General features: G+C 48.2%; 8 protein-coding genes and 1 pseudogene across 9 annotated transcripts; all 9 read left to right on the top strand.

Annotated features, from left to right (window-relative positions):
• Positions 1 to 25: 25 nt before the first annotated feature.
• TEOVI_000335100:pseudogene lies at positions 26 to 627 on the top strand (annotated as a pseudogene). Its single transcript is given in 2 exon segments — positions 26 to 388; positions 391 to 627. Coding segments are annotated over 2 exon segments (600 nt in total).
• Positions 628 to 1,120: 493 nt separating this feature from the next.
• On the top strand, positions 1,121 to 3,145 carry TEOVI_000335000 (dolichyl-P-Man:GDP-Man5GlcNAc2-PP-dolichyl alpha-1,2-mannosyltransferase, putative; the record flags this gene model as incomplete). Its single annotated transcript, XM_067226268.1, has 1 exon — positions 1,121 to 3,145. One exon carries the CDS (start codon positions 1,121 to 1,123, stop codon positions 3,143 to 3,145), a length of 2,025 nt encoding a protein of 674 aa, XP_067082369.1.
• A 373-nt stretch (positions 3,146 to 3,518) lies between these two features.
• On the top strand, positions 3,519 to 4,925 carry TEOVI_000334900 (uncharacterized protein; the record flags this gene model as incomplete). Its single annotated transcript, XM_067226267.1, has 1 exon — positions 3,519 to 4,925. The coding sequence occupies one exon, from the start codon at positions 3,519 to 3,521 to the stop codon at positions 4,923 to 4,925; it is 1,407 nt and encodes a 468-aa protein (XP_067082368.1).
• A 406-nt stretch (positions 4,926 to 5,331) lies between these two features.
• Positions 5,332 to 7,551, top strand: TEOVI_000334800 (uncharacterized protein; the record flags this gene model as incomplete). Its single annotated transcript, XM_067226266.1, has 1 exon — positions 5,332 to 7,551. One exon carries the CDS (start codon positions 5,332 to 5,334, stop codon positions 7,549 to 7,551), a length of 2,220 nt encoding a protein of 739 aa, XP_067082367.1.
• Positions 7,552 to 8,442: 891 nt separating this feature from the next.
• Positions 8,443 to 11,733, top strand: TEOVI_000334700 (ubiquitin carboxyl-terminal hydrolase, putative; the record flags this gene model as incomplete). The annotated part of the gene is made up of 1 exon (XM_067226265.1): positions 8,443 to 11,733. One exon carries the CDS (start codon positions 8,443 to 8,445, stop codon positions 11,731 to 11,733), a length of 3,291 nt encoding a protein of 1,096 aa, XP_067082366.1.
• Positions 11,734 to 12,916: 1,183 nt separating this feature from the next.
• On the top strand, positions 12,917 to 14,395 carry TEOVI_000334600 (uncharacterized protein; the record flags this gene model as incomplete). The annotated part of the gene is made up of 1 exon (XM_067226264.1): positions 12,917 to 14,395. The coding sequence occupies one exon, from the start codon at positions 12,917 to 12,919 to the stop codon at positions 14,393 to 14,395; it is 1,479 nt and encodes a 492-aa protein (XP_067082365.1).
• Positions 14,396 to 15,852: 1,457 nt separating this feature from the next.
• TEOVI_000334500 (proteasome regulatory ATPase subunit 3) lies at positions 15,853 to 17,064 on the top strand (the record flags this gene model as incomplete). Its single annotated transcript, XM_067226263.1, has 1 exon — positions 15,853 to 17,064. The coding sequence occupies one exon, from the start codon at positions 15,853 to 15,855 to the stop codon at positions 17,062 to 17,064; it is 1,212 nt and encodes a 403-aa protein (XP_067082364.1).
• A 989-nt stretch (positions 17,065 to 18,053) lies between these two features.
• Positions 18,054 to 18,944, top strand: TEOVI_000334400 (glyoxalase II; the record flags this gene model as incomplete). Its single annotated transcript, XM_067226262.1, has 1 exon — positions 18,054 to 18,944. One exon carries the CDS (start codon positions 18,054 to 18,056, stop codon positions 18,942 to 18,944), a length of 891 nt encoding a protein of 296 aa, XP_067082363.1.
• A 662-nt stretch (positions 18,945 to 19,606) lies between these two features.
• On the top strand, positions 19,607 to 22,198 carry TEOVI_000334300 (uncharacterized protein; the record flags this gene model as incomplete). The annotated part of the gene is made up of 1 exon (XM_067226261.1): positions 19,607 to 22,198. The coding sequence occupies one exon, from the start codon at positions 19,607 to 19,609 to the stop codon at positions 22,196 to 22,198; it is 2,592 nt and encodes an 863-aa protein (XP_067082362.1).
• Between the last annotated feature and the right edge of the window lie 480 nt (positions 22,199 to 22,678).

The raw sequence follows: 22,678 nt of genomic DNA, 5'->3' as shown, positions 1-22,678 counted from the left end.
CCCCCCCCCCAATTCGTGTGAGTCCATGTGTTCGCTTCGCAAGCTTTATTTCGCGGCTAACTTATTTATGTGCTTTTTTCTTTTTGATTCCAGCTACGTTTCATGTTTGATGATTTCTCACATCCGGTGTAAGCCTTTGGGATCTCAGGTTTCTCCCCCTCCCTTAACCACATGCCTGCGTGCAGGAGTGTACGTGCTTGCATGTGAGTCGTCCATTACTGTCTTAGACGTTTTAGCGAGTGTCGGTGCCGGTGGGTGGATTAAGTGCCTGAACAAAAAGTCACTATTGGAATTGTCAGTTGCATCTCTTCGTCATTTCAAGCGAAACGAAGGAGATGATCCACACGGTGTTTATACTGCTTTACGTCTAATATCCCCTCTTTTTTTTCTCTCTTCTGTTGCTCTTTCTTTTCTTTTCTTACCTTTTCTTTTGAGGTCGTGTATTCGTGGTGCATTGCAGTGTGCCTTGTGCTTTTTCCCTTCCTTCCTTCCTTCCTTCGTTATTTATATTTCTATTTTTGCTTCCTTGCTTTGGCTCCTTTTTGCGCTCCGTCGCTCGACAAGAAGTTTGGCAGCAGTTACACCAGTAACGTCCGCATCTGTATACACGTGCGCGCCAACGAGTGAATGAACGAAATGGAGGGAGGGAGGGAGGGAATTGGGACTTGTGTATGCTTGGTCTTGTCCTTCTGATTTTTTTCTTATCGGTTGAGAAAAATTAAATTGAGGAAGTCCTTCATTATTGTTATACCAACACACACGTTGTCTCTTTATCCTTATGTTTCGCAACCCGAATAAAGTAATGTGACGTGAAGTTGAGTATTATTTGCGTCTGACATTTGATATTTTATTTTTCCTTTTCCAAGATTCTCTGTTCCTTTGTGCCCTCTTCACGAACTGTATCATCCTAATTGTTCTTTGCTTTTTTTCTTCTTACTCTCAGTAAACATAATTGATTATTTCAAAAGGAAGACAAAGGTGTGATATCCCCACGTGTGCACCTCTGTGTCTGTGTGTGTGTGTGTGTACGTTTTTTTCTTTTTTGTCTTTGTGTTTGTGTGTCCTTGAAGTCATAGGAGGAAAAGGGGGTACAAATTAGTTTCGTCAAAAGGTGCTTGGCATGTGGCTCTTTCTCGGGGCGGTGCTTTTAGTGCTTAGTCATTGTTTTGCCTCGTACATTCTTCCTATTGCTGATTGCGATGAAACATTCAATTTCTTGGAGCCGATGCACTTCTTGATGTACGGCAGTGGCCTTCAAACGTGGGAGAACTGTCCTCGCTTTGCGCTGCGGTCGTGGTTTTTTTCATGGCTCTACGTCGGTCCTATAACGATAATTAGCAAGGCTGTTAGCATATACAACCCCTCAGGGCTGCGTAACATAGATGTGTACTTTCTCCTTCGAGCATTTAGCGGTGTTGTCACGGCGCTAAGCGAGATTTTTTTCGTTGGTGGCGTTAGGAAGGTGTTTGGTAAACGAGTTGCAGCGGCAGCACTCACACTTCTTTTGTTTAATTACCCCATCACACATGCAGCAGTGAGTATCCTGCCCACAAGTTACGCCATGATAAATTACTTTGTTGCGGTGGGTTGCTGGCTACGAACGGACGGCAGTCTTGTGAAATGTATCACCCGTGTCGAAGGGAAGGTTCCATCAAGAATGAAAAGGTCGGTGATGGGTGGCTCGCAGTTCCAGGCCATAAATTTCGCTATTTTCGGCACCGTATTCTCCGTCGTCTCATCCACAGTGATTGGTTGGCCTTTCGCCGCCTTGCTGGCGGTGCCGATGGCATTGGATATGCTCGTGAGGTTTCCCCTCGCCTCTACCGTTTCGCTATTACTTTCACTCGCAGTTGTTGTGCCACTTTCCGTGTATTTTGACACACTATATTACAATGGTTGCCATGGTGGCAATGGCAAAATCACGTGGAGCGCTTTGAATCTCGTGCGGTACAACATGTTTATGGGAGGTGAGGGACGTGGTCCCGAGCTCTACGGTGTCGAACCGTGGTACTTCTTTTTTAAGAATTTACTCTTGAACGCGCATCTGATGTTTGTTGCTTGCCTTCTATCTCCCTTTGTCGTATTGCTTAAGCCCTCGACGACATCATGGGTGAGTAATGCGACAACGAATTCTGATGAGATTGATGCTGGAGAGACGACTGGGGAAAAGGGGCGGAAAACACAGAAGTCGCCGACCACCAAGCCAGATACTAGGCCAGTCGAACCTACGGTTTCGCGTGGACGAGGATTGCTTTACATTTCACCCTTCTTTTTGTGGTTTGCCTTTTGGCTGAAGGTGTCACACAAAGAAGAGCGGTTTATGTCCCCCGCTTTTCCATTTCTCGCACTGGCCGCTGCGTTGTCATTTACACACCTTACGTTTGCAGGAACCGCGAGATCTGTGAACAGCGAGAACGGAGCGGTGCTACATAGCGCGAGTACGAGAGCTGAACCCAGTGGCCGCCGCAAACAACTCCCTGGCTGTTGGCTCCAACGCATGCGCCACACCTTCTTTCTCACTACGGGCTGCATTGTGTTGTCTTTTATTGTAACGGTTTCCCTATCACGCACAGCGGCCATCCACAAATTCTACGTGGGACCACAGCAGAAGCTCTATGACAATTACGCTACGGTACGAGAGCTGGCCAGGCGAAAGGCAAGTGATGCCCCACAGAAGGGCGAGAAAACTCTTTATACACTTTGCGTAGGCCGTGAGTGGTACCGCTTTCCCTCATCATTTTTTCTCGATCCACTTCATGCTCGGATTGCCTTTATACGGAGTCTGGGTGTGGACTGTGCCATGCCGCTTCCCTTTGCGTCAGGTGATGGCAACGCGACATGTCAATGTGGTGCTGAAGGTGTGAATGATCTTAATAAGGCAATACCCGAGCAATTTGTGCAAGATGTTGCAAAGGATTGTGACGCTGTATTCGACACCGTCAGCCCTAACGAAGACGACCAGGAAAGTGCTGATTTTCCGCGTGACGTCTTCAAATATGAAATTGGGGAGGGTCAAACACACTGGTTACTAGATGCTGAGAGAACCCCCATGTGGTGCCGTGTACTTTATTATCCCCTGGGAGTTAGTGAGCGTTGTGTGTCACGACGCCGGGTTGTGCTGCTGAGCAAACAAAACCCAAAGTAATTTTACCGTTGACAACATAAACACGTGAAAAGAGTAATAATCGTTGGGGTTGTAAACCATTACTGAATTACTTGCGGGTACCGGAGGTTTCGGATATAGCATGAAGTTAGGATTCAGGAGAATGCAACACCATAAGGTAAAACCCTCTGTCACTCTTACTACTATTTTTTGTTATTGGTGAGGGGTGTGTACCGAAGCGTGCAAGCACTTGTTTGCGTATTATTCTGCCTCCCTCCCCGTCATTTTCCTTGGCTCATATTAACGCTGAGCATGTTCATAAACGAATAACGGAGATGCGTGTACGTAATTTTCCTTGGACCATGCGCTCATGCTTAACTTCTTCTTTTACTTCGACTGCACAAGTGACCCATTAATGGGGCGGAGGTCCGATCTTCGCAGTGTTGCCGTCGTTGCGATTCAGCGATGGCAAGGTCGTCGCCTCGAGATTTCGCAGGCAATGAGACTCCTCGGTGCTCTTCATATAATGAAAAAAGAGCAAGATGGGAGTGATGCAGTCCAACCTCTACATGGAGCTTTAGCTGGCAATGCCGGCAGCGGTGGTGAGGACGTTATGGCATTACAAGGAGTTGAAATGCTTATGGATATAGCTACAGAATACGCAAGGCGGCTACATCGTGACAACTACGAAAAACGGAGATTGGGCAGTAAAGCAGCAAATATAGAGCAGCGAGTAGAACTACCACTTAGCTTCCAGCGGCAGATATTATTACCTGATGCCGTGGTGGCTGGTATTGTGGACCAAGTCGTCAGCTCCTTCTCCGGTTCCGGCGATAACAAAAGTTCTTTAGGGGGGCCATCGTCTGTGGCTACCCGTATGGTGAATTGCTGGGGCACAGCAGGCAATATATTGCTTGCGCAACTGGTTGGAAAGCGCGTCGTGAGTGCTGACTCTCACAGACGCCTACTGCACTTTCTCAAGTGTGCAATCAAACTCACCAAAATAACCGTAAAGTGTTCCGTTTCTCCGAGGGCCACCGCGGTTTCGCCCATGGTTCAAGACGATGAATTGGAGGTGCATGACGTGCCACCACTTCCCAAGCCGCCTGTAGTGCCTGAAAGACGACCCCTAAAAGCAGCATCAGGTGAAGTTACGGATGCCGGTGATGGTGATGGAGAAGGTGAAGCGCTTGCCGAAAAGGTAGAGAACATAGATGTGAACGCTGCCGCTGATGTTAGCGATAGGAATGGTGACAGCGCCGCTGACAGTAGCGATAGTAGCACTAGTGGTAGCAGCGATAGTGAGGGAGGCGGGAGCAGTGACGATGACTACAGCGACGATAAATACTACAGGGACAGGAAAAAGCGTGAGGAAGCGCGCATGGCTCGTATCGCAACGAAGCTCAATATGGATGATGCTGCGGTGCGTGCAGCGAAGACGAGTAGGGATGCTGTGGCTGCGGGAACAGCCGCTGCGTCAAAACAGCGTGAAAAAGAGGCAGCAGAAGAGCATAAATCGTACATACAAATGTTCGGTGACGTGGGGCAAGTATTGTTTCCCGCACTCACGAACATGAAGCGAAGTGTTGCATCGAAGAATGGGGCAAATAACGCCACTTCCGTGGACGGTTTTACAACGAACCCTGGGGAGCCCCTGTGTTGCGTCGTGTGTGAATTGTACGGCGAAGTGGAGGAATTGTTGGTGTGCAGGTGTGGGAATAAAATGCATCGTGATTGTGGGAGTTCCACCGTCGACGGGACCCTATATTGCTCGAAGTACTGCCACGCCGTGGCGTCGGCAGAAACAATCACCCCCGCTTAGTTGACTGTATGAGAGCGAAAAGGGGCACGCCGTTGCGCGGGTGCTGAAATTACGTTTTGTAGCTTAAACAAGTACTTTTTCTGCTACCGTGTCGTGGTGCGCGTGAGCGTGCCGTGTTGTGGCGATGGCGAGGGTGTTACCGAGTTCGACAAGTTATCATTATAAAGGTCTCGTTGCTTCCTCGTCACCAAAGCTCAGGGCGTGCGTGAAACACACCATGTCACTCCCTTTCTCCGAAAAAGACAGATTTTGTGAATTATGTGAATGTCTTAATAAATAAATACATATGTGTTTGTGCTTTTATGCATACCTGACCTTTTTTTTTTGTCACCCAATTTCTCTATCGAAATCACAACAAAGACGGGAGAGACACCGTTCGTGCTCTCTTGTGTTTTGTAAGAAGTGAATGAGTGATGTTCTCGCTATACTCGATGGAGCTGCTGCGCGAGTCGCGGCCCTACTCATGTCCGAAGGAATCAATGCACTACTTGCCTTTCTCCGTGGAGAGGCCTGGGAGGAGAGCCCTTCAACAGTTTTGAATCGGGCCGATGGAGACGGTGACACTAAAAGTGATTCTCTCCAGATACCCAACACTCTACTTGGTTGCTACGGGTTCCTGCCACTTGCTATAGCAGCAGAGGTTTCTCTCGCACCCTCTACATCCCATCAGGAGCGAGTCGCGCTCGTACAAGACTTTGAGAGACGGGGATTTCGTGTCTTCACCGTAAACTTGATGCCCGACTGTCGGGGCCTTGAAGACAGTTCTCGGGGGGCAAGTGCCTACAATGCCAGTGCCAGCGTGCTACGACTTAATTGTATAGAGGCGGCGCGGAATTGGTGCGATGCCGTTTACGCGGAGGATGGGGAAGAAGGAGAAGGGGGTACAGGTGTCGACTGCAGTAACATTTACCTTTCGGGCGCGAAGCGCCGTAGAGACGATGATGAAAAATCCGGATTAGCGGGGCGAGTCGCGCACACCCACTTCCATAACCCAAGACGTCGAGCACAGGGACAACTGCATGGACGGGGTTGCGGTCTATGCGTTAAATATGCACTGTTTATTGTTCGGTGCTGTGCAAATGCGGGAAATGCACAACGTGCTGCTGTAGGTGGCGGAAACTGTAGTTCTGCAACTGAAAGATCGCGGCGTACAAAAGATCCTCTGACACTGCTTCTGTATGACATTAGTTCGCTATCTGCTCTATGTCGCGTGAGGCAGTCAACTCGACGCACTCGTATTCGCTTCTCTGTACTTCTGCTCCCGGACGATCTCGCTTACGGCGGCGCACTGCTTGAGGAGTCGCTGAGAGGTCCTATGAGTTGTCACTATTGCGTGAAACTGTTCCAAGGATCTGTTGATCGAATGTTGCACCGCCGGCAGGATGTTGATAGGGGTGGTGGTGAGGAAAATGAATGTGTACCATTCCTTGAGCGTCTTAAATTGTGGCTGAGCGCTCCAATGGAATCACGTGGTGTCGAGGCGGATGGTAGTTGCGACGGCAACAGCGTGAACCATGGAAAAAACGAGCAAGAAAACGCCGCGAAATTGCAAGGGTCCAAACCGAGTTTATTTTTTGTTCGGTACGAAAATTTGCCCTTCTGTTGCTTTCTGCGAGAGGCCCTTCGCCGTTTCCCAGTGATACTGCCGCCGTTGTTGCTTCGGCAGTTGCAGTCGCTCTGGGCGTTTCGACACCAACTTTCGGATGTCGTGGTGGGTCTCCATTCACTGCTCTCTCCCTTCGCACTATCCTCCTCGGTGCATGCCACAATGAGTGAGGCTAATGATGTCACAACTTCTCCAGCAAATGTGGTGCAGGGGACATCGAGAGGCTACCATGAGAATATGACACAGCTTTCTAATAGCATCGAGCTTCTGAACATCCTCTTCGCTGCCGCTTGTGAATGGGCAGATGGTCATCTATTGAATGAGGCTGTTGCGTTCGCTGTACTGTACGAAGACCTTGTTTTCGGTAGGCTGACGCGGCTGAAACGTATACCCGGTTTGACCGCGTATGTGGAGCGCTTATCGCCGAAGTCGGTGGGGCCTACCGATTTGTCCAAGGCACTGACCAGCTGCGTTCCGGTGTTCGTGCCTAACGCATTAACAGGCTCTGGGGCGTATATTCGCGACGAACTTTCTCAGGAACAACAGTACGTAATGAGAAGGCCCCTTTCTTTACCACCAATTATGGCCGTACCCGGCGCAAAGGTGTCGCTGGCAACAGAGTTGCTCCGCTCCACCCTTTTGGCCGTGCTCCCACCGCACGACTCGTTGGAGGAAGTGCAGAAGGCTGTAAGAGCCTTTCCGTGTGCCGGCGGTAAATGTGATGAGGGTACTCCAAGTGAGGCTCTGCGGCATGGAGACACGTACTGTGGTGTGGCGTACAATAACTTTTTCAGTCCCCTAATTCCTGACTCGGTGCGAGTATTGCACCTTCTCACCTCCCATGCGATGGCAAGCTCTAACGTTAAGCAGCAATTTGTGCCACTTTCTCTAATACAGCGAATTTGTCAGCTTTCGGATGAATCGCTGATACGATCGTTAGTGGAACTGCAATTGACGGGAATGGCGACCGTTAACATGCGAGAGTTTAAAGCGAGGTCCTCCTTGCTTGCGCTTAGCTGATCAGTTTCGTACAGACTAATTTGAATCCTCACAATGGGAGTTTGTCTTTCTTCGATTTCTCGTTGCCACATATGCGCGGATACCGGTGAGAAGTTGAAAATAATGGATATCACCAGTGAGCTCATTTTTGTTGAGAAGGCCTGCGCAGCGGATGGGACTAATGACTTTGGCTCTTGACTTTATGATTTACTCTCCACTATCGCCTGCGCACCACTGCAATAGTCAGTGACTTACCTACGAGGTTTGCTGAGTGGAAAGGTTAATACGTGGGGGCAAGCAGAAAGAGGAAAGACATCTTTCTGTGTCGTTGTGAATTTTTGGGGTTTGCGTAGTCTTACGTCTGCCCGTGCCTGTCAAGTGGAGAGGTGGAGAATCTAAATGCACGTGTGAAGTAAAAACCGAAACTTCATTGAACGTGCACTTGTTCCTTCCTCAATCCCATCTGCACGCAAACTCCTCCGCTTTCACCTTGGTGAATTCTGTGCATTCTTCCTTCTATCTTTTCCCCGTCAGCGTACGTACATGTGTTGTGGTCTTTCGATTATTCACCCCCTTTTTTCATTTCTCTTGAGCGAGAGTAGGGGAATACACATTAAGACCCTATATATAAGGGCAGTAACAGCAACGGTTACAATTGTTGTTGCTATTATAAAGTAGGGAAGTAACAAAAAACATTGTGAGACGGCCGTAAGGCAAATAAATAGGCACCCATTTATTCTCAAGGGCGTCAAAGTGCTAGTGCAGGACGCGTGAGCCGATACGCTTTTTTTTTTTTAAAGAGTGAGGAATAAAAACTGTACGTGAGTACGTACATTTGCACAGTTTGCTGGAGACGAGGGTGAGGAAAGACTTTTTTTCTTGCGGAAGCCGGAGGGAATACCCGACCGTGTGATGGTTAGTGCGGGCAGTGACTTTCTTTCGCAGCAATACTCCATAGAGGAAGGAGAGGCGGAACGGCGTGCGCAACCATCACTTATTGATATTTTGCTGCAACTTAATTCACCAGCCCTTTTTAGGCAATCTCAGAAAGTTACACTACCATGTCAACGCGATGTCATAAACTTTATTGTTGGCCGCATATCAGATATTGGAATGCGCGTCGAAAGGAGTCGTAATTACGTGGAAAATGTTTCACCGCTAGGGTTAGCTTTGGTGCGCAGCGCCCTGCAGACGGCCTACCATAATTCCCGGATGGATGTCTTCACCCGCTCACGGGAAACCGGAATGAGCAGGGATGAGGTTAGTAGTGAGGGGTCAGGGGAGAACAATTTTGCGACTGCCGATGGGACCATTGCCGGGATCGTTCTTAGTAGCCTTGCTGGGTCAGCTGAACCATCGCTTTTTGCTGGAGCTGTTTCTGGGTTTCTCGCGTTCGGCGTCAACTTCGCGAAGCCACGGCAGGAAACCTTCAGTGGGCGAGGGAGACGAAGAAGAAGAGTAGAGACAGCAACTTCTCCCTTATCACACGACGATGAGACAGACAGTATTGAGTCATCCCTTCCACCACTAGACGTAGCACTTTGGTGTTTGCACAGAGTTGCGGGAGAGATCCTTTCGACTGCCGCAAGGAAAATAAGCGATTTCAAAAAGTCACCGCTTGCGCAACGGAATGGCGTTCCGGTTGCTGCGCAATTTTTCGGATGCCACAAGGATCCATTTGACTGCCGTCACAACAATAATGGGCGATCCGAGCAAATAGTAATCCATTTGCTACTCCAAAGGGCGTACTCAATACTGAAGATGCTCCATATTTTTGCACTTAATGATACGATTCCTGCCGATAGCATTCCTGGGTGTGCAGTTGGCGGCCCAGCCGCGGATGGCAGCGGCTTGTACACAGTGAGTGCGTTTTGTTCCCTCTTAAAGACTTCAATGCACAATGATGTGCCCTCCTTCGTACACTTGATAACAGAATCATTGGGGAACTTGGCCGAGGTGACGAGGCCAGTGGTCGGTGATATTAGTATGGTGGGACGCATTGCCCTCGAAATGATTTCGGAAGAAGTGTGGAGGTTTACCAAATCCACCACGCCACATCTCATCTTCTCCCTTGCATGCTTTAGTGTGTTCCCAGCTCTGCAGCGGTGCTGCACGCCGGTAAATATGACGAGAGATGAGTTGAGTACAGTGGCGAATCTCTTTCGGGGACATATCCCCCGACTTTTCCTAGATTATTACAAAAACTCATCAGGTGGGGCCGACGGTGCGGGTCGAAAACAACTTTCCAGCTGCTGCCCGAGCGGAGAGGTAATGAAACCACTGTATGCGGCACCTGGTGTCAAATTAGCCCCGTCACTCGATGGCCCCAGAAGAAATGCCGACAACTTCGAAATGGCAGACGGATTAGGCAACTTGGCTGCTGCTCGGCGTGGTAAGGAATCGGGAGAGGCGGTCTCTGCGGTTTGTCAACTTTTCTTGGGCCTTAGGAATGCTGGAAATACATGCTTCGTAAATAGCTTTCTTCAGCTTCTTTTCACCGCGAAATATTTTAGCTTGGAATTGGTGCGCGGTGTCCTCCAGGTACTCAGCGAGCGAGGCGCTGCTGATGGGCAAGTTGGCGAAGACGCTGGCGGCAACGCTGACATCAACAGTAATAAAAAAAATAATGTTGATTCAACTAAAGTGACGACGGCGGTTTTCCACAAGCTTTCTCGTGGTGCCGACGAACTAGTTGTTATGGTGGCACTTATTCTAAGCCAAATGCACTGGCATCTACGCAACGGGTATAATAGCTGTGCCATTGATACATACCGTCTGCAGCAATGTTTGCCGCCGCCGTTTAACGACGGTCGCCAGCACGATACCTCCGAATTTGCTATGGCATTGATGGATCGTATCGACAACTTCGTGTTTACAGAAAAAAATGACAACATAGAGGGACAAGATGAGAGCAATGAAGACTGCTCTGATTCGGGCACCAAGTTTGGGAAACGCAAAGACGAGAAGCAGCGGCCCATGCTTGTTTCAAGGTGGTTTGGTGGGAACCTCGTGTCCACCATTAAGTGCAGTGGATGCGGAGCGGCACGCTCACGGCGGGCCCCATTTTGGATTGTTACTGTTCCACTGCGCCGTGATGGTGACGGTGCAGCACATGTAACATCATCTGCGTGTGTCGCTGCTCAGGGGCCAACTGCCAACGATGAGCGGGAGATTTCCAAAAGTACAGAAATAGCACTATCTGCCGATGGTCGTGTGGCCATAACCACATATCACACGGATAACGCTTCCATGAGAGGGGTAGAAAGTAAATCTGATTGTGCGTCGTGCGACGCTGAGGAGAATGAGAATAATGCAGGGGTGCCTTTTCAGCGGTCCTTGCAGCAATTACTCGGCAGGGTTCTGAACTACCGCGAGTCAAGGGAGGTCCTTCAAGGTGAAAATATGATATTCTGTGAATCTTGTTGCAGCAATGAGCAGGCGGAGATGTTCACCGCCATGCACGGAACGGTTAATCATTCGGCAGGGTTAGGTGCACGTTTTGAGAATGAGGAAGATGAACAGTCCCAAGGGGTTGTGGAAGAGAGCGCCGTTGAAGGGATTCCACACTACCTCATTTTGCAGCTGAACCGCTTTCAGTACTCGCACGCTTCGGAGTCACACGAAAAAGTGATGGACGCAGTGGCTATCGAGAAGTGTTTGCATGTTCCAGTTCGAGTGGAAAGGAAATCAAGTCGCTCACCGCTCCATAGTAGTCAAGATGATGGAAATATGGGTAATATGATTACCTCACCTGATCCTAACGCACATCGTGAGGAGCGTGGAGAATGCGATGAGCTTGTTGACATCCAAGTGCAATACAAACTGAGGGGTGTTTTGCTGCATAATGGGCCCGGTGTGTACTCCGGACACTATTTTTCACTTCTTTTTCATCCTTCAGGCGCTGATTCAACTGGGAAGGAATGCCCGGAGGTAAAGGGGGAGAGGGAGAATGACGAAGATGGCTTGTGGGCGTTAGCAAATGACTCGCACATATCGTCGGTACAGTCCAAGGATATTGATGCTGTCCTCAAAGGTTCCAGCGGTGTCGTCGGACCGCATGAGACTCCGTACATCGTTTTGTATGAACGCTGTCGGAAGGCCGTCGGTGAAGAAAGTGGTGATGGACGCGACGATACTTTATTCCCAAACCGCGTAAATGATTTGTTTCATCTTTTGCGTGGATCAGCTAAAACTGCATATTAGTCTACAAATGTTCAGTAAGGGAGTGTCAGGATGAGGAAAAGCCTGCTTCGTGTTTCGATGATGTGGAGATGTGCATTTTTCTTATGTCTTAAGCGGGTGTGGGAGTCAGGCGGATGCTGCAACGAAAGGGGCGCAAAGGGTTGTTTGCGTGTGTGCGTGCACGGGGTTCCTTCCCTTTTATTGTTGTCTGAGTGCCTGGTTATATGCTAAATATCCATTTGAGAAGGTGGATGTGCACATACTAGCTTGTTTGCCATGTTTTTCTTGCAGAAAGTAACACGGAGTAGGGCACGAAATGCTTTCCTCTTTTCCGTAGGTATTTTCCCATCGGTTCCTCGCTTTTTGATATATCATCCCGCTTGTTTTGTCACCATGGAGGCGTGTAAGCGTTGTTGCACCCATGCGGCCGTTTTTGTTTTGTAGTGTTTTGCGGCATTAATCTCTCATCTGGTCTGTTGTTATGTTCATTTCTGATAAACAAGTGCTCATATCACGTGCACTCATTTACAGACACGCCCACAAGGCTACAGATGGGTACACATATCCATTTATTTGCCTACAAGAGGTTATCACCATTTTCCCCCATCACATCTTTGACATATTTGTCTACAATTTGCTAAATTATCCCCCCCTTTTCTCACCTGATTCATTCGGCCGCCGACGTTGGTGTTAGTCCTGATAAATACTTATTCCCTCCGTTTTCTTGTCTTTGTCGTCTTCTTGTGGTGTTTCCCCCTCCTTTCCCCTAATCTTTCTTTTCGCATATATGTTTCCCTTCGATCCCATGGCTTTTCTCTTCTCAACTCGAATCAACAAATACTTGTATAAACGCAATGGAAGCTAGCCGGCCACCACTGTTCTAGTTTCTTTGCGTCGCCACTTTGAAAGGGTCTTTTACCTTCCCTTCTCTTGCCCATCTGCAAAAAGCCGCAACCCACAGGAACTTGCGCAATTGCAGGTTGGTAGCCACATTCTTGTCGTGCTTACTATACAACGTACAATCAACTCGAGCAAATATTGGTGGCGCAGTACAGGTCGGAGGGGACAAGGCTTTATCACCATATTCAAACCACATATATATACATACACTTGCACAACTTTTTCTTTATCACCAACAGCAGGAATAAACCGTTCCGATTGGTATACACATACTCCACGTAAAAGCGCGGGAGTTGGCTGGAGCATGTGCGCGCCTTCTTGTGATTGTTTGAAGGTTGTGACCGATGCTGCTGCCGTTCCTGCAGACGATCTGCTGGGGAAAAGTGCCAGACGTCCTATTGGCAATCAAAACACGCGAGCGTTCTGCCTGCTAATCGCTGGATACATAGATGAGCAGATTCGCATTCCAATTACTAAGAGACAAGGCGTCAGCAACTCCCATTCCATTGGGGCGCCTTCGCAAGGAATGGTGCTGTCACTGAAGGAAGCATTGCGGCAACTAGTGGTGAATGAGTATGGCTCGCGGGGAGACGTTTGCAGGGATGGGCTTAATTTTGCGGTATATGGAGCTTCTGAACGTAAAAGCACATCACACCGTATCATGCGTGCCTGCGAACACCTGTGTGTATTGCCGAAGGGGTGGGATGATGGAAACTATAGTGCAGGAGAGGTACAGGACGTGTTTGATACCACGAGCGCACTGAACGGAGTAATGCTTCTTCTGAGAGAAATTGGTGACCTCCGAAGGACCGCTGCCGTGTACAGGCGGCGGTGCATGAAAATACTCATGGTGCTACGAAAAGGGTCTGTACAGAAGAGTGAGGAGACACAGTCGATCCCTGATGAGGAATGTGCTGAGGATGTTTCGAGGCAAGACGTGTGTGACGGCAACTGTAATGAGGCTCGCATGAGCAAAGTCTTGGTGGAAATGAGGAAACTGATTACCGATGCACTGAAGGATCCATATGCCGCTTCAGGAAAGCTGCGCAGCGCACTAGAGCAGTGCTGTGAGATGATTCAAACATGTAGTTCAGATATGGAAGTCTCTTGCCGGCACCAATCAAAAAAGGTAACCACGAACACAGCTCCTGTTTGCACATCTGATAGCAGTACGTCATTCGGTGAGGAAACGTCAAGCTCTTCAGATAGCACCGTCGATATGTGTACTGCAGCTCACGCTCCGACTATCACCATCACTAGTGGGCACGTTGGCTCCTCGGGTAGGGTGATTTCAACCAATACGCGCAGCAATGTGTACGCCGAATCCGATCCTGATGCCGAGTCACCGGAAAATGTGAGGAAAAAGAAGAAACGGCCCCTCCCGGTGCTCCCCCCGGCCCGGCTTAATCCCCTGTCGCAACCTCCACAACTTTCTTGCAATCCCCTCACTGGAGGTACCCGCCAAGGTAACTTCCTTCCGCCATGCATAGCTACGCATTGGGGAGCAAAACAGCAATACAGTGTTGAACGGAGTCGAAATCGTGTCTCCTGGGAGACTGACGCCGGTGCTCGTGTGATGCCTCGTAATGATTCTGTCAATACCATGGCCGGTGCAGTTTCCAGCGGTGGCACGTCGGAAGGAAAAATACCATTGAGTAACTTGCGTGAAACTGCAGATCAGCTGATTGCAAGGATCGAGCGAGCCCATGCCCAAAAAAGGTGGCAGCGCGGATGTGTTGACGTATCGGAGGCCCATGTGTACTATGAAGAGGCGCACGAGTAGGAAAAGAAATAACTGGCGCAAGTCAAATGGATGAATCGCTGGTGAGGACACACACAAAGAAAGAAATAAAGAGGAAGAGGAAGGTTGGGAAAGACACCAAAGCGGTATAACTGTCGAATTGGATGAACGTCGATTCATGCAATGGAAAGGAAAGTGAGGCGAAAACGTGGCGTAGAGGCAGCTGGACGAAAGATATATTCGGAGGCTGACTCACTTCTTTTTTTATATTTTATCTTCTTCCCTACCCCCGTACTGCAGTTCCCATATTTTTCAATAACAACAACTCCTATTATTATTATTTTTGCGCTTCACACCTCCTTTGTGAAAAAATTCCCCACCGCATAATCCGTTAAGGTCCAGTCTCCACTTGTACGACGTTACAGTGCGGTAGTGGAAGAAAGACCGCGGAAACGTGGAGGGAAAAGTTTGTTTTTTTTTAATGAAAACGAGATATCTCTGCTCGTTAACGTCATTGCTTCCCCCCTCCTACTACTAATATACGCACACAAATATACATATTTATTTATATGCGTGTGGGTATCGGTATTTTTGTATTTATTTGCTACGATCGTCTTTCGCGTTCGTTTATCTGATTTGTATATGTATGTGCATTTCACTGACAGGGTATACATATACATCATATATATCTAAATATATTGTATCTCTGAATTTCACTGTTTTTAATAATTTTGTGAACCTATGTTTTTTTTTACTTTTTTTCTCTAGCCACTGGCAATGATGGGGTGAGCTGTCAACTGTGTAGAGGGGCGCTGTGGCTTCTTTTTCTCACCCGTATATTTTGTTCCATCCGCTAAAATAAACATATATATATATATATATATATATACTTATTTTGTGGTGGATGTATATTTGATATTATATATTTATATTTTGCAGTATTGCGACGTGATGATGGCCATTGGTTATGTGCATAAATTTAAACTGATATTTGCTTCTCTTTTTTTAAAAAAAATGTTCTACCATCTTTACATCCATCCATCCATCTCTGCCTCTACCTCTGTCACTCACATCACCTTACCAAACATTACATATGTTACATACCTGCCCTTCCGCTATCAAAAAAAAAAAAAGGAACAACACAACAAAACGAAGGAGAGGTGGGATTGGTCTGTATTTGACGAGTTATTCGATCATTTGACTATCAGTTGAGTGCGGGGAACTCTTTTATTTTGTGGCGAGAGCAATATATATATATATATATATATCTTGCGGTAGTGAAGATAAATAAGAAATTATTGTGGAAAACAAAAAAAAAAGAAAGAAAGAGGGAAAGATACATAAAGCTCCGTGTGTGTGGAGGGCACAGAAAAAATAACGGGCCGAGTTTTGCTTTGAGGCACCAAACCGACTCTACAGGACAGGAAAGGGAAGAAGAAAAAGAAGCGTACTGAACACGTGATTGTTTCTTCGTACGTAAGGTAGTGAAGAAGGGGTGGATGACTTCACTTTTAGCGCAAACAACAAATGCCGCAGTTGCAGGTGGTACCCCCGCGGCGACGTTGAGTTTGTATGAAGAACATGAGCGGCTGGTGCGAAGCATACAAAACCTTGAACTCAAGACGATGATCTGCAAAACAGAAACGCACCATCTCCAAAAGGAGGAGAGCGCAGCCAAACAGGAAGTGAAACGAATTCAAGCTGTCCCATTGGTACTTGGCACTTTTGTGGAGGCAGTAGAGGCGGGTCGTGGTATTGTAGGTGGTAGTTCGAGCAGCAACTACTATGTACGCATTTTAAGCACCTTGGACAAGGAAAAACTGAAACCTGGCGCAAGTGTGGGGTTGCATAAGGGCAGCAATTCATGCGTCCAGATTCTTCCCAATGAAATAGACTCGGCGGTCCACGTTCTCCGTAAAGAAGATAGGCCAAACGTGACGTACAGTGATGTGGGTGGGCTCGACATGCAAAAACAAGAAATTCGGGAAGCGGTTGAGTTACCTCTTACACATGCCTCACTATACGACCAGATTGGAATCGACCCTCCACGTGGCGTTTTGCTCTACGGCCCACCCGGCACCGGCAAAACAATGCTTGTGAAAGCTGTTGCACATCACACGAATGCGGCCTTCATTAGTGTGGTGGGTTCGGAATTTGTGCAGAAGTACCTTGGCGAGGGTCCGCGTAAGGTGCGTGATGTGTTTCGACTTGCACGAGAAAATGCCCCGGCAATTATTTTTATAGACGAGGTTGACAGCATTGCAACCAAACGTTTTGATGCGCAAACCGGTGCTGATCGTGAGGTTCAACGGGTGTTAATTGAGCTGTTGGCCCAAATGGATGGTTTTGATCAGACAACTAACGTGAAAGTTATCATGGCGACCAATCGCTGGGATACGCTGGACCCCGCAATCCTTCGGCCTGGACGTCTTGATCGCAAGATCGAATTCCCCTACCCCGATCGCCGTCAGAAACGGCTTGTCTTCCAGGTTTGTACATCTCGAATGAACCTTTCACCTGAGGTTGACTTGGAGGAATTTGTCACGCGACCGGAACGGCTTACAGGTGCAGATATTCAGTCCATTTGTCATGAGGCGGGTATGTTGGCGGTGCGGAAGAACAGATATGTTGTCCTACCAAAAGACATTGAAAGTGCCTATCGTACAGTCACTCGCAAGACGGGTGATGAACAATATGATTTTTATTCGTAGTTGGTGTGTATTCTGAAGTGAAGGTAAGAAAAAAAGAGATGGAGAAGGGAAGGACAAGCAATATGTGGTTATTTTATATGCATCCTTGTACGGGCTCTCAAAAATGATACTGGTTCTGGAAGGAACAGGGGAGAGAAGCGAGGAGGAGGGGAAGAAAGTGGAGAAAAAAAAAACAAGGGTGTTGAGAGAGCTTGAGGTGCCAAAATTGAGTGCAGCAAGGAAGGGAAAAAAAGAGGGGTAGTGATGCAATATTGGTGGAGGGTTATCCACGTCTGTGTGTTTGAGAAGTTTCGTGGGCGCCGATGATCTGATTGTTATCATTCTCTTTTTTTTTTTTCGCGGCGATAGTAGAAAAAAAAAGAGGGAAAGAAGAAATTTGCTCCTTTCTCTCCCCCCGCTATCATATGGTTGTAACGGAAATTCACCACACATCCCCTCGTTGATGGTCGAATATGCGCTGGCGGCGTATGTTTTTGCCTCTTCGCTTATTGTTATGGTTGTAGTATTTTTTTTTTTCCCCCTCTCTCCTCAATTGCTTATTTACTAGACCTTTCTTCACCAAAACTCGTTTGGTTACTTTCCACTCTGACGACAACCTTCACAGTTATTTCTCCCATCCCTCCCCTCACACACACCCATCAGGTTCTGAAAAGCATCTGTTTTGAGTTTTTAGTTTTAACATCAGACCCAGTGGAGAGTTAGGGCGCTGGATTCGGTAACCAAGGAACAGAAGAAAGAAAAAAAAGGTTTGCATTCGTTACTCCGTTCCCACTTGAAATCGGTTATCAAAACCACCGTCGCCATCGTTGCCAGTAGCGTCCTCACTGTGAAGCGCTAAATACGGTTCCGTATACAATATTGTCAAACACAATTTGTAGAGTCAGGGCAAAAGGTGGTGGAAAGGCTATACACTGAAGAGGAGGGGGGGGGGTTGTCCGTTTATTCACAACTTCGATAACAATTTTTGAGGTGGACTGCCACCACCGAAAATGGAAGTTGTAGTGAAGAGCATCGGGACTGCCTTTACTGTGGCAGTAATACCTGTATTGAAGGATAACTACTCGTATGTCATTCACGACAAGGCAACAAACACACTGGCTGCCGTCGACGTTTCAGTGGACATCGACCCAGTAATTGATTATGTACGGCGCCTCGGTGGCGTCGACCGCACGACCGATCTTCGTACAATCCTTTCCACTCATAAACACCACGATCATTCGGGTGGAAACATCAGCCTTCAGAAAAAACTGAATGCTATGGGGGCATTCCGTATTATCGGCGGTGCGAACGAACCCATACCAGGTGTCACAGAAAAGGTCCGTGAAGGTGATCACTTCTCTATTGGGGAATTAAAGGTAGATGTGCTGGACGCCCCATGTCACACAAGTGGTCACGTTCTATACAAGGTGTACCACCCGCAAAAGGCGGAGAATGGTATTGCACTCTTCACCGGTGATACAATGTTTGTCGGTGGCATTGGTGCCTTTTTTGAGGGCGACGCCGTACTTATGTGTAGCGCCCTGCGGAAGGTGTACAATCTTAACGGTGCCTGTGAGAGCAGTGCGTGTGATGCGACGGATGTGCAAAAACGAGACAATCATACGTATATATTCCCTGGACACGAGTATACCGTCAATTTTCTTCGTTTCTCGCGTGATGCTCTCCCCGCTTCACATCCCGATGTATCATTTGTTGAGGCGCAATTGCGCCGTTACACAGAGAGTGTTGCAGGCAACGTTCCAACTGTGCCAAGTACACTCGCGGAGGAGAAACGACAGAATCTCTTTCTCCGTACATGCGATGAAGCATTCGTGCGTGTTATGAATAAGGGCGAAACCGCCGTGAAATTGATGGACTTCCTCTATAATACGTGTCCGTAAGGCGCGAACTATGGTGTGGTACCTACGACGTGTCACGCCAAAAAAAAAAAGTGCTGGGACTGGTGTGAACCATTAATGTGCCGTGATCACATGTTGTTGGGTCGAGAGTGTTTGGAGACTTTGCGGCGATGGATTCTATAAGTTTGTTGTGGTACTAGTTGTCCACGCAAGGGAAAATGAATACAATACTACTATTGGAGTTGTTTTTTTCTTTTTCTTTGATTTTCTTTGGGGGCACGGTGCGGTGACCAAGAGAGTGGTTGTTCTTTTCGAGCTATTCTCTGTGGACGGGAACTGAATGAAGAAACTGTGTGTGTGTCTGTGTGTGAGAGAGAGAGAGAGAGAGACGCGTCCTTGGCTGAACTCTGCGAATGACTTTGTGGTTGCGAAATATATTCGCACGTTCCCACAGCCTCTGCTTCGTTTCATTCCTTCATCTCCCTCCAATCACAAACTAAATGTATTTGTCATCGGCATTTTTTCCCACGCACGTCCTCTTTCATTACTCACGCTCTCATCAACATGAACACCGCAATGGGCGAAATAGCAGTAACAATAGCACGGAAGGTCAAAAAGAAAACAAAAGCGGGAAAGCAGGAAAACTAAGTGTGAGGCTACGACTCGGGAAACAGAGCGCAGAGGGGTGCGGTGTGGGTTTGGATATGTCCCGAGCACTTGAAAGGCTCCTACCGACACTTGTCAAGCACCTTGTAGGAGAAGTAGTGGAAAACGATGATTGGGAAGCCGACACAACCACATACGAAGGAGCAGAGGTGAAGGCGGAGGTTGAAGCTGAGGAGAAGTTGTTGACGGCTCAGCGCGAACATGAGAATGATGGTAACGGAGTGTGCAGCACAAAAGCATCGCTTAATGCTACGTCTTTTAGTAATAAGGGCAGTTCTGCTTGCAGCAGCGCCCAGCGGTGGAGGCGCTGTATTGAAATTTGGAGGCATCTACTAGGGTCTGATCAACTCTTTCTTGCCCTTCTTTTTCACAGCGGTTCGCTGTGGGCTAAGGAGTGGTCCCCCGGAAAGCAAGGGGGTGAAATACTAGAGACGCCTGGTCCGACTGCGGGAGCAGGAACAAATTCCTCTTGGGTGGAGGCTGTTTTGTGGTTCCTGCAGTTACATGAAATTCCTGCGGCCACTGATAGTGAGGAAGGTGGTGACGACAATAAGACGAGTTTTGTTCATAGTGATGAGAAGGTTACTGAGAAGGCTGAGTTCGGCAATGTTTGCGGTGCCCCTTCAGCTTTTCACATACGGTCTAAGGAACGCACTCAAGTGCAACGTGCCGCCACTGGTCTATTGGGTGATTGGTTTGCCACAGTTGACAAGTGCGGGAAACGGTTCGCTCGCGCATATTACTTCTCCTGTGCAATTAAGATTGTGGCACTAGTGGGAAACGCGACACTCATTGAGAGCATTCCTCACCTTCACAACCTTGTGCAAATGGATCCGCGGTTTTCCTCGCACCTCAAGGCATTCTGCAGTATACTGTGCTGCCTGCTAGTTGAGGAAGCACAACAGCAGCAGCCGTATCGACTTCGACTTCCCCCACCGTTTTTTCTGTTAAACTTCAACCTGATTGGACGTGGGTCACGCGTGGGCGTTTGGCTTCCGCGGGCTCTTACCGGGTACAGGGGCGCGGGAAAATCCACTCAAGAGGGGGACTTCTACTCATGCGTCGTTTCTTGTTCAGGCGTTGTGCTGCGGATGCCCTCATCACCTCCAACTTCACAGGGTGCTGGAGACATAGTTTTGGTTGTTCGTTTGCTTGATGAAGCACACATGGGGTCAAACGACGTGTTACCCCTTCTTCCTCGGACAAGCAGAAGCTCACAAGACGATGAAAGACTTCAAGAAAAGTGGGTAGGTAGAGCGAGACGGCATGCTGTGCACGGCTCTCTTCATGCGGGAGGAACTTCACCGTTGCGGTGCTGGAGTGCTATGTGCGCTGCGACATGTAGCTTCGTACGCATAGATGTTGCTGAATCGCGGCGCATCGTTGAATTGCTACCACCAACCACAACGGCAGCGGCAAATAATAACAATCGGCGGGCCCCAATACACCAGCAACAGCAACAGCAAGGCCCCACCCTTTTTACCGTGCCATTGCAGCGAGGCTCACGAGCGTCCGTCGGTCGTGATCCCCTGGCAGCAATTACGTTTACCCTGTCCACAACCGCCCGCCGACTCATTGGATGCCGTGGGTTATTCACAAAGCAACAATCTGTCCACGAGAGAAAGTCAAACGGGCACTTATCAAGAGTTGAGAAATCAAATACCAATGCACATTACCCAGTCTCACGCTTTACAACAGATGCCGCAAGTTGTGGGGACACTTTGGGCGCTCCCTGTTCTGCATTCTTCAGCCGAAGTGAGGAAGAACTCGAGTGCCTTATTGAGTGTGCACTGCATCTCCAACTCGAGGCTCTACTACTATGCAGCACTCTCCCACGTGACATATTTCCAGTGGTTGATGCATGGGCAGTCGAAGCAACATCAAATGCAATTGATTTAGCTCTTGCTACACCTTGGCCAGTCGTCCGATGCCTGCGGGCCTCGGGTTTTGCCCTCTGCCTTATGCCCGAGCATCAGCAACATCAATCTTTGCTTGTTGCCATAGGCCTCTTTGCTACGCTTGTCCAACGCCAAAAGGAGAGAAAGAGCGACCGTAGCGCCGCAACTGGTGCCGCGCCTTATGATGGAGCTGCCAACGCCAGCAGCGGCGCGGGGTGGTGGGAGGTTTTCAAAGTTTGTGTCTTGGGAGACACGGTCATCCCGGGACAATTCTGTAGTGGTTTCTGGAAACTTGTCGAACGTGCCGAGAGGTCATTTCGTACCTCTCCTTCGGTACGTTTAGTGAAGAAACAGGGCCAAAGTGTGGATGTAGACAGCAGCGGTGTCGAAGCTTCTGAATCACCTCCTACCCACGGACTTGAAAGAGGCCCGCCTCGGCGCCTCAGTCTGCGGCGAAGCAAACAGCAGCGAGGAGAGAATGTGGGCCAGGGAGATGGAGAAGGCGAGGAAAAGAAGATTTGCAAAGTTGAAACGATGGGAAGTCACAGGGAATTGACACCATTTGCGACGCTACGGTTCGTCACCCCACGCACCGTTGAGGTTTTTGACGACTACCCCCTTACTTCGCGTTCTCACTCCACAGAAAATAGGAGACAGATCACTCTGACGGATATGGCGGTATCACTTTGGTGGGTGTTAGAACAAACGGCGGCAAATATCGCATCAGGGTAGATCTTCATTCATCTAAACAGTATGTGTAATGTTGGATATCGAAAACGGGTGACCATCGAGCCTGTACCGTCGTGAAGGTAACATTTTTTATTTTTTTAATTGCTTCTTATTTCTATCGCCTACTCCCCCTCCCCACCCCCCAGAAACTGCTTTCCTGAGACTGACAGCCCTTCTGTATCACTGTTAACCAACACAAACCTCAATACATCATCTTTTCCATCATGCACCTCAATCTAAGACACACAACACACTTAGCTTACACCGTTCTCTGGAACACACTGGCACGAATTAAAAGTAGGCCCCTCTGAGATGCCCCTTCATCATAGAAAGACAATCTAATTTTACAAAGTATTAAACATAAGGATATACACAATTTTTACGACAACACTTAAAAAAATAGAGAGAGAACCAACGCATCTCTCAAAGTAAAAAGGTAATCACCAAATACAAAAAGTTATACACAATTTATTAGACAACTAA

Source organism: Trypanosoma equiperdum (assembly GCF_001457755.1).
Source record: "Trypanosoma equiperdum strain OVI genome assembly, contig: ctg_734, whole genome shotgun sequence".
In the NCBI taxonomy this organism is placed as follows: Eukaryota; Euglenozoa; class Kinetoplastea; order Trypanosomatida; family Trypanosomatidae; genus Trypanosoma; species Trypanosoma equiperdum.
The sequence above is the reverse complement of the archived record's forward strand: the minus strand, read 5'-3'. Positions and strand labels throughout refer to the sequence as shown.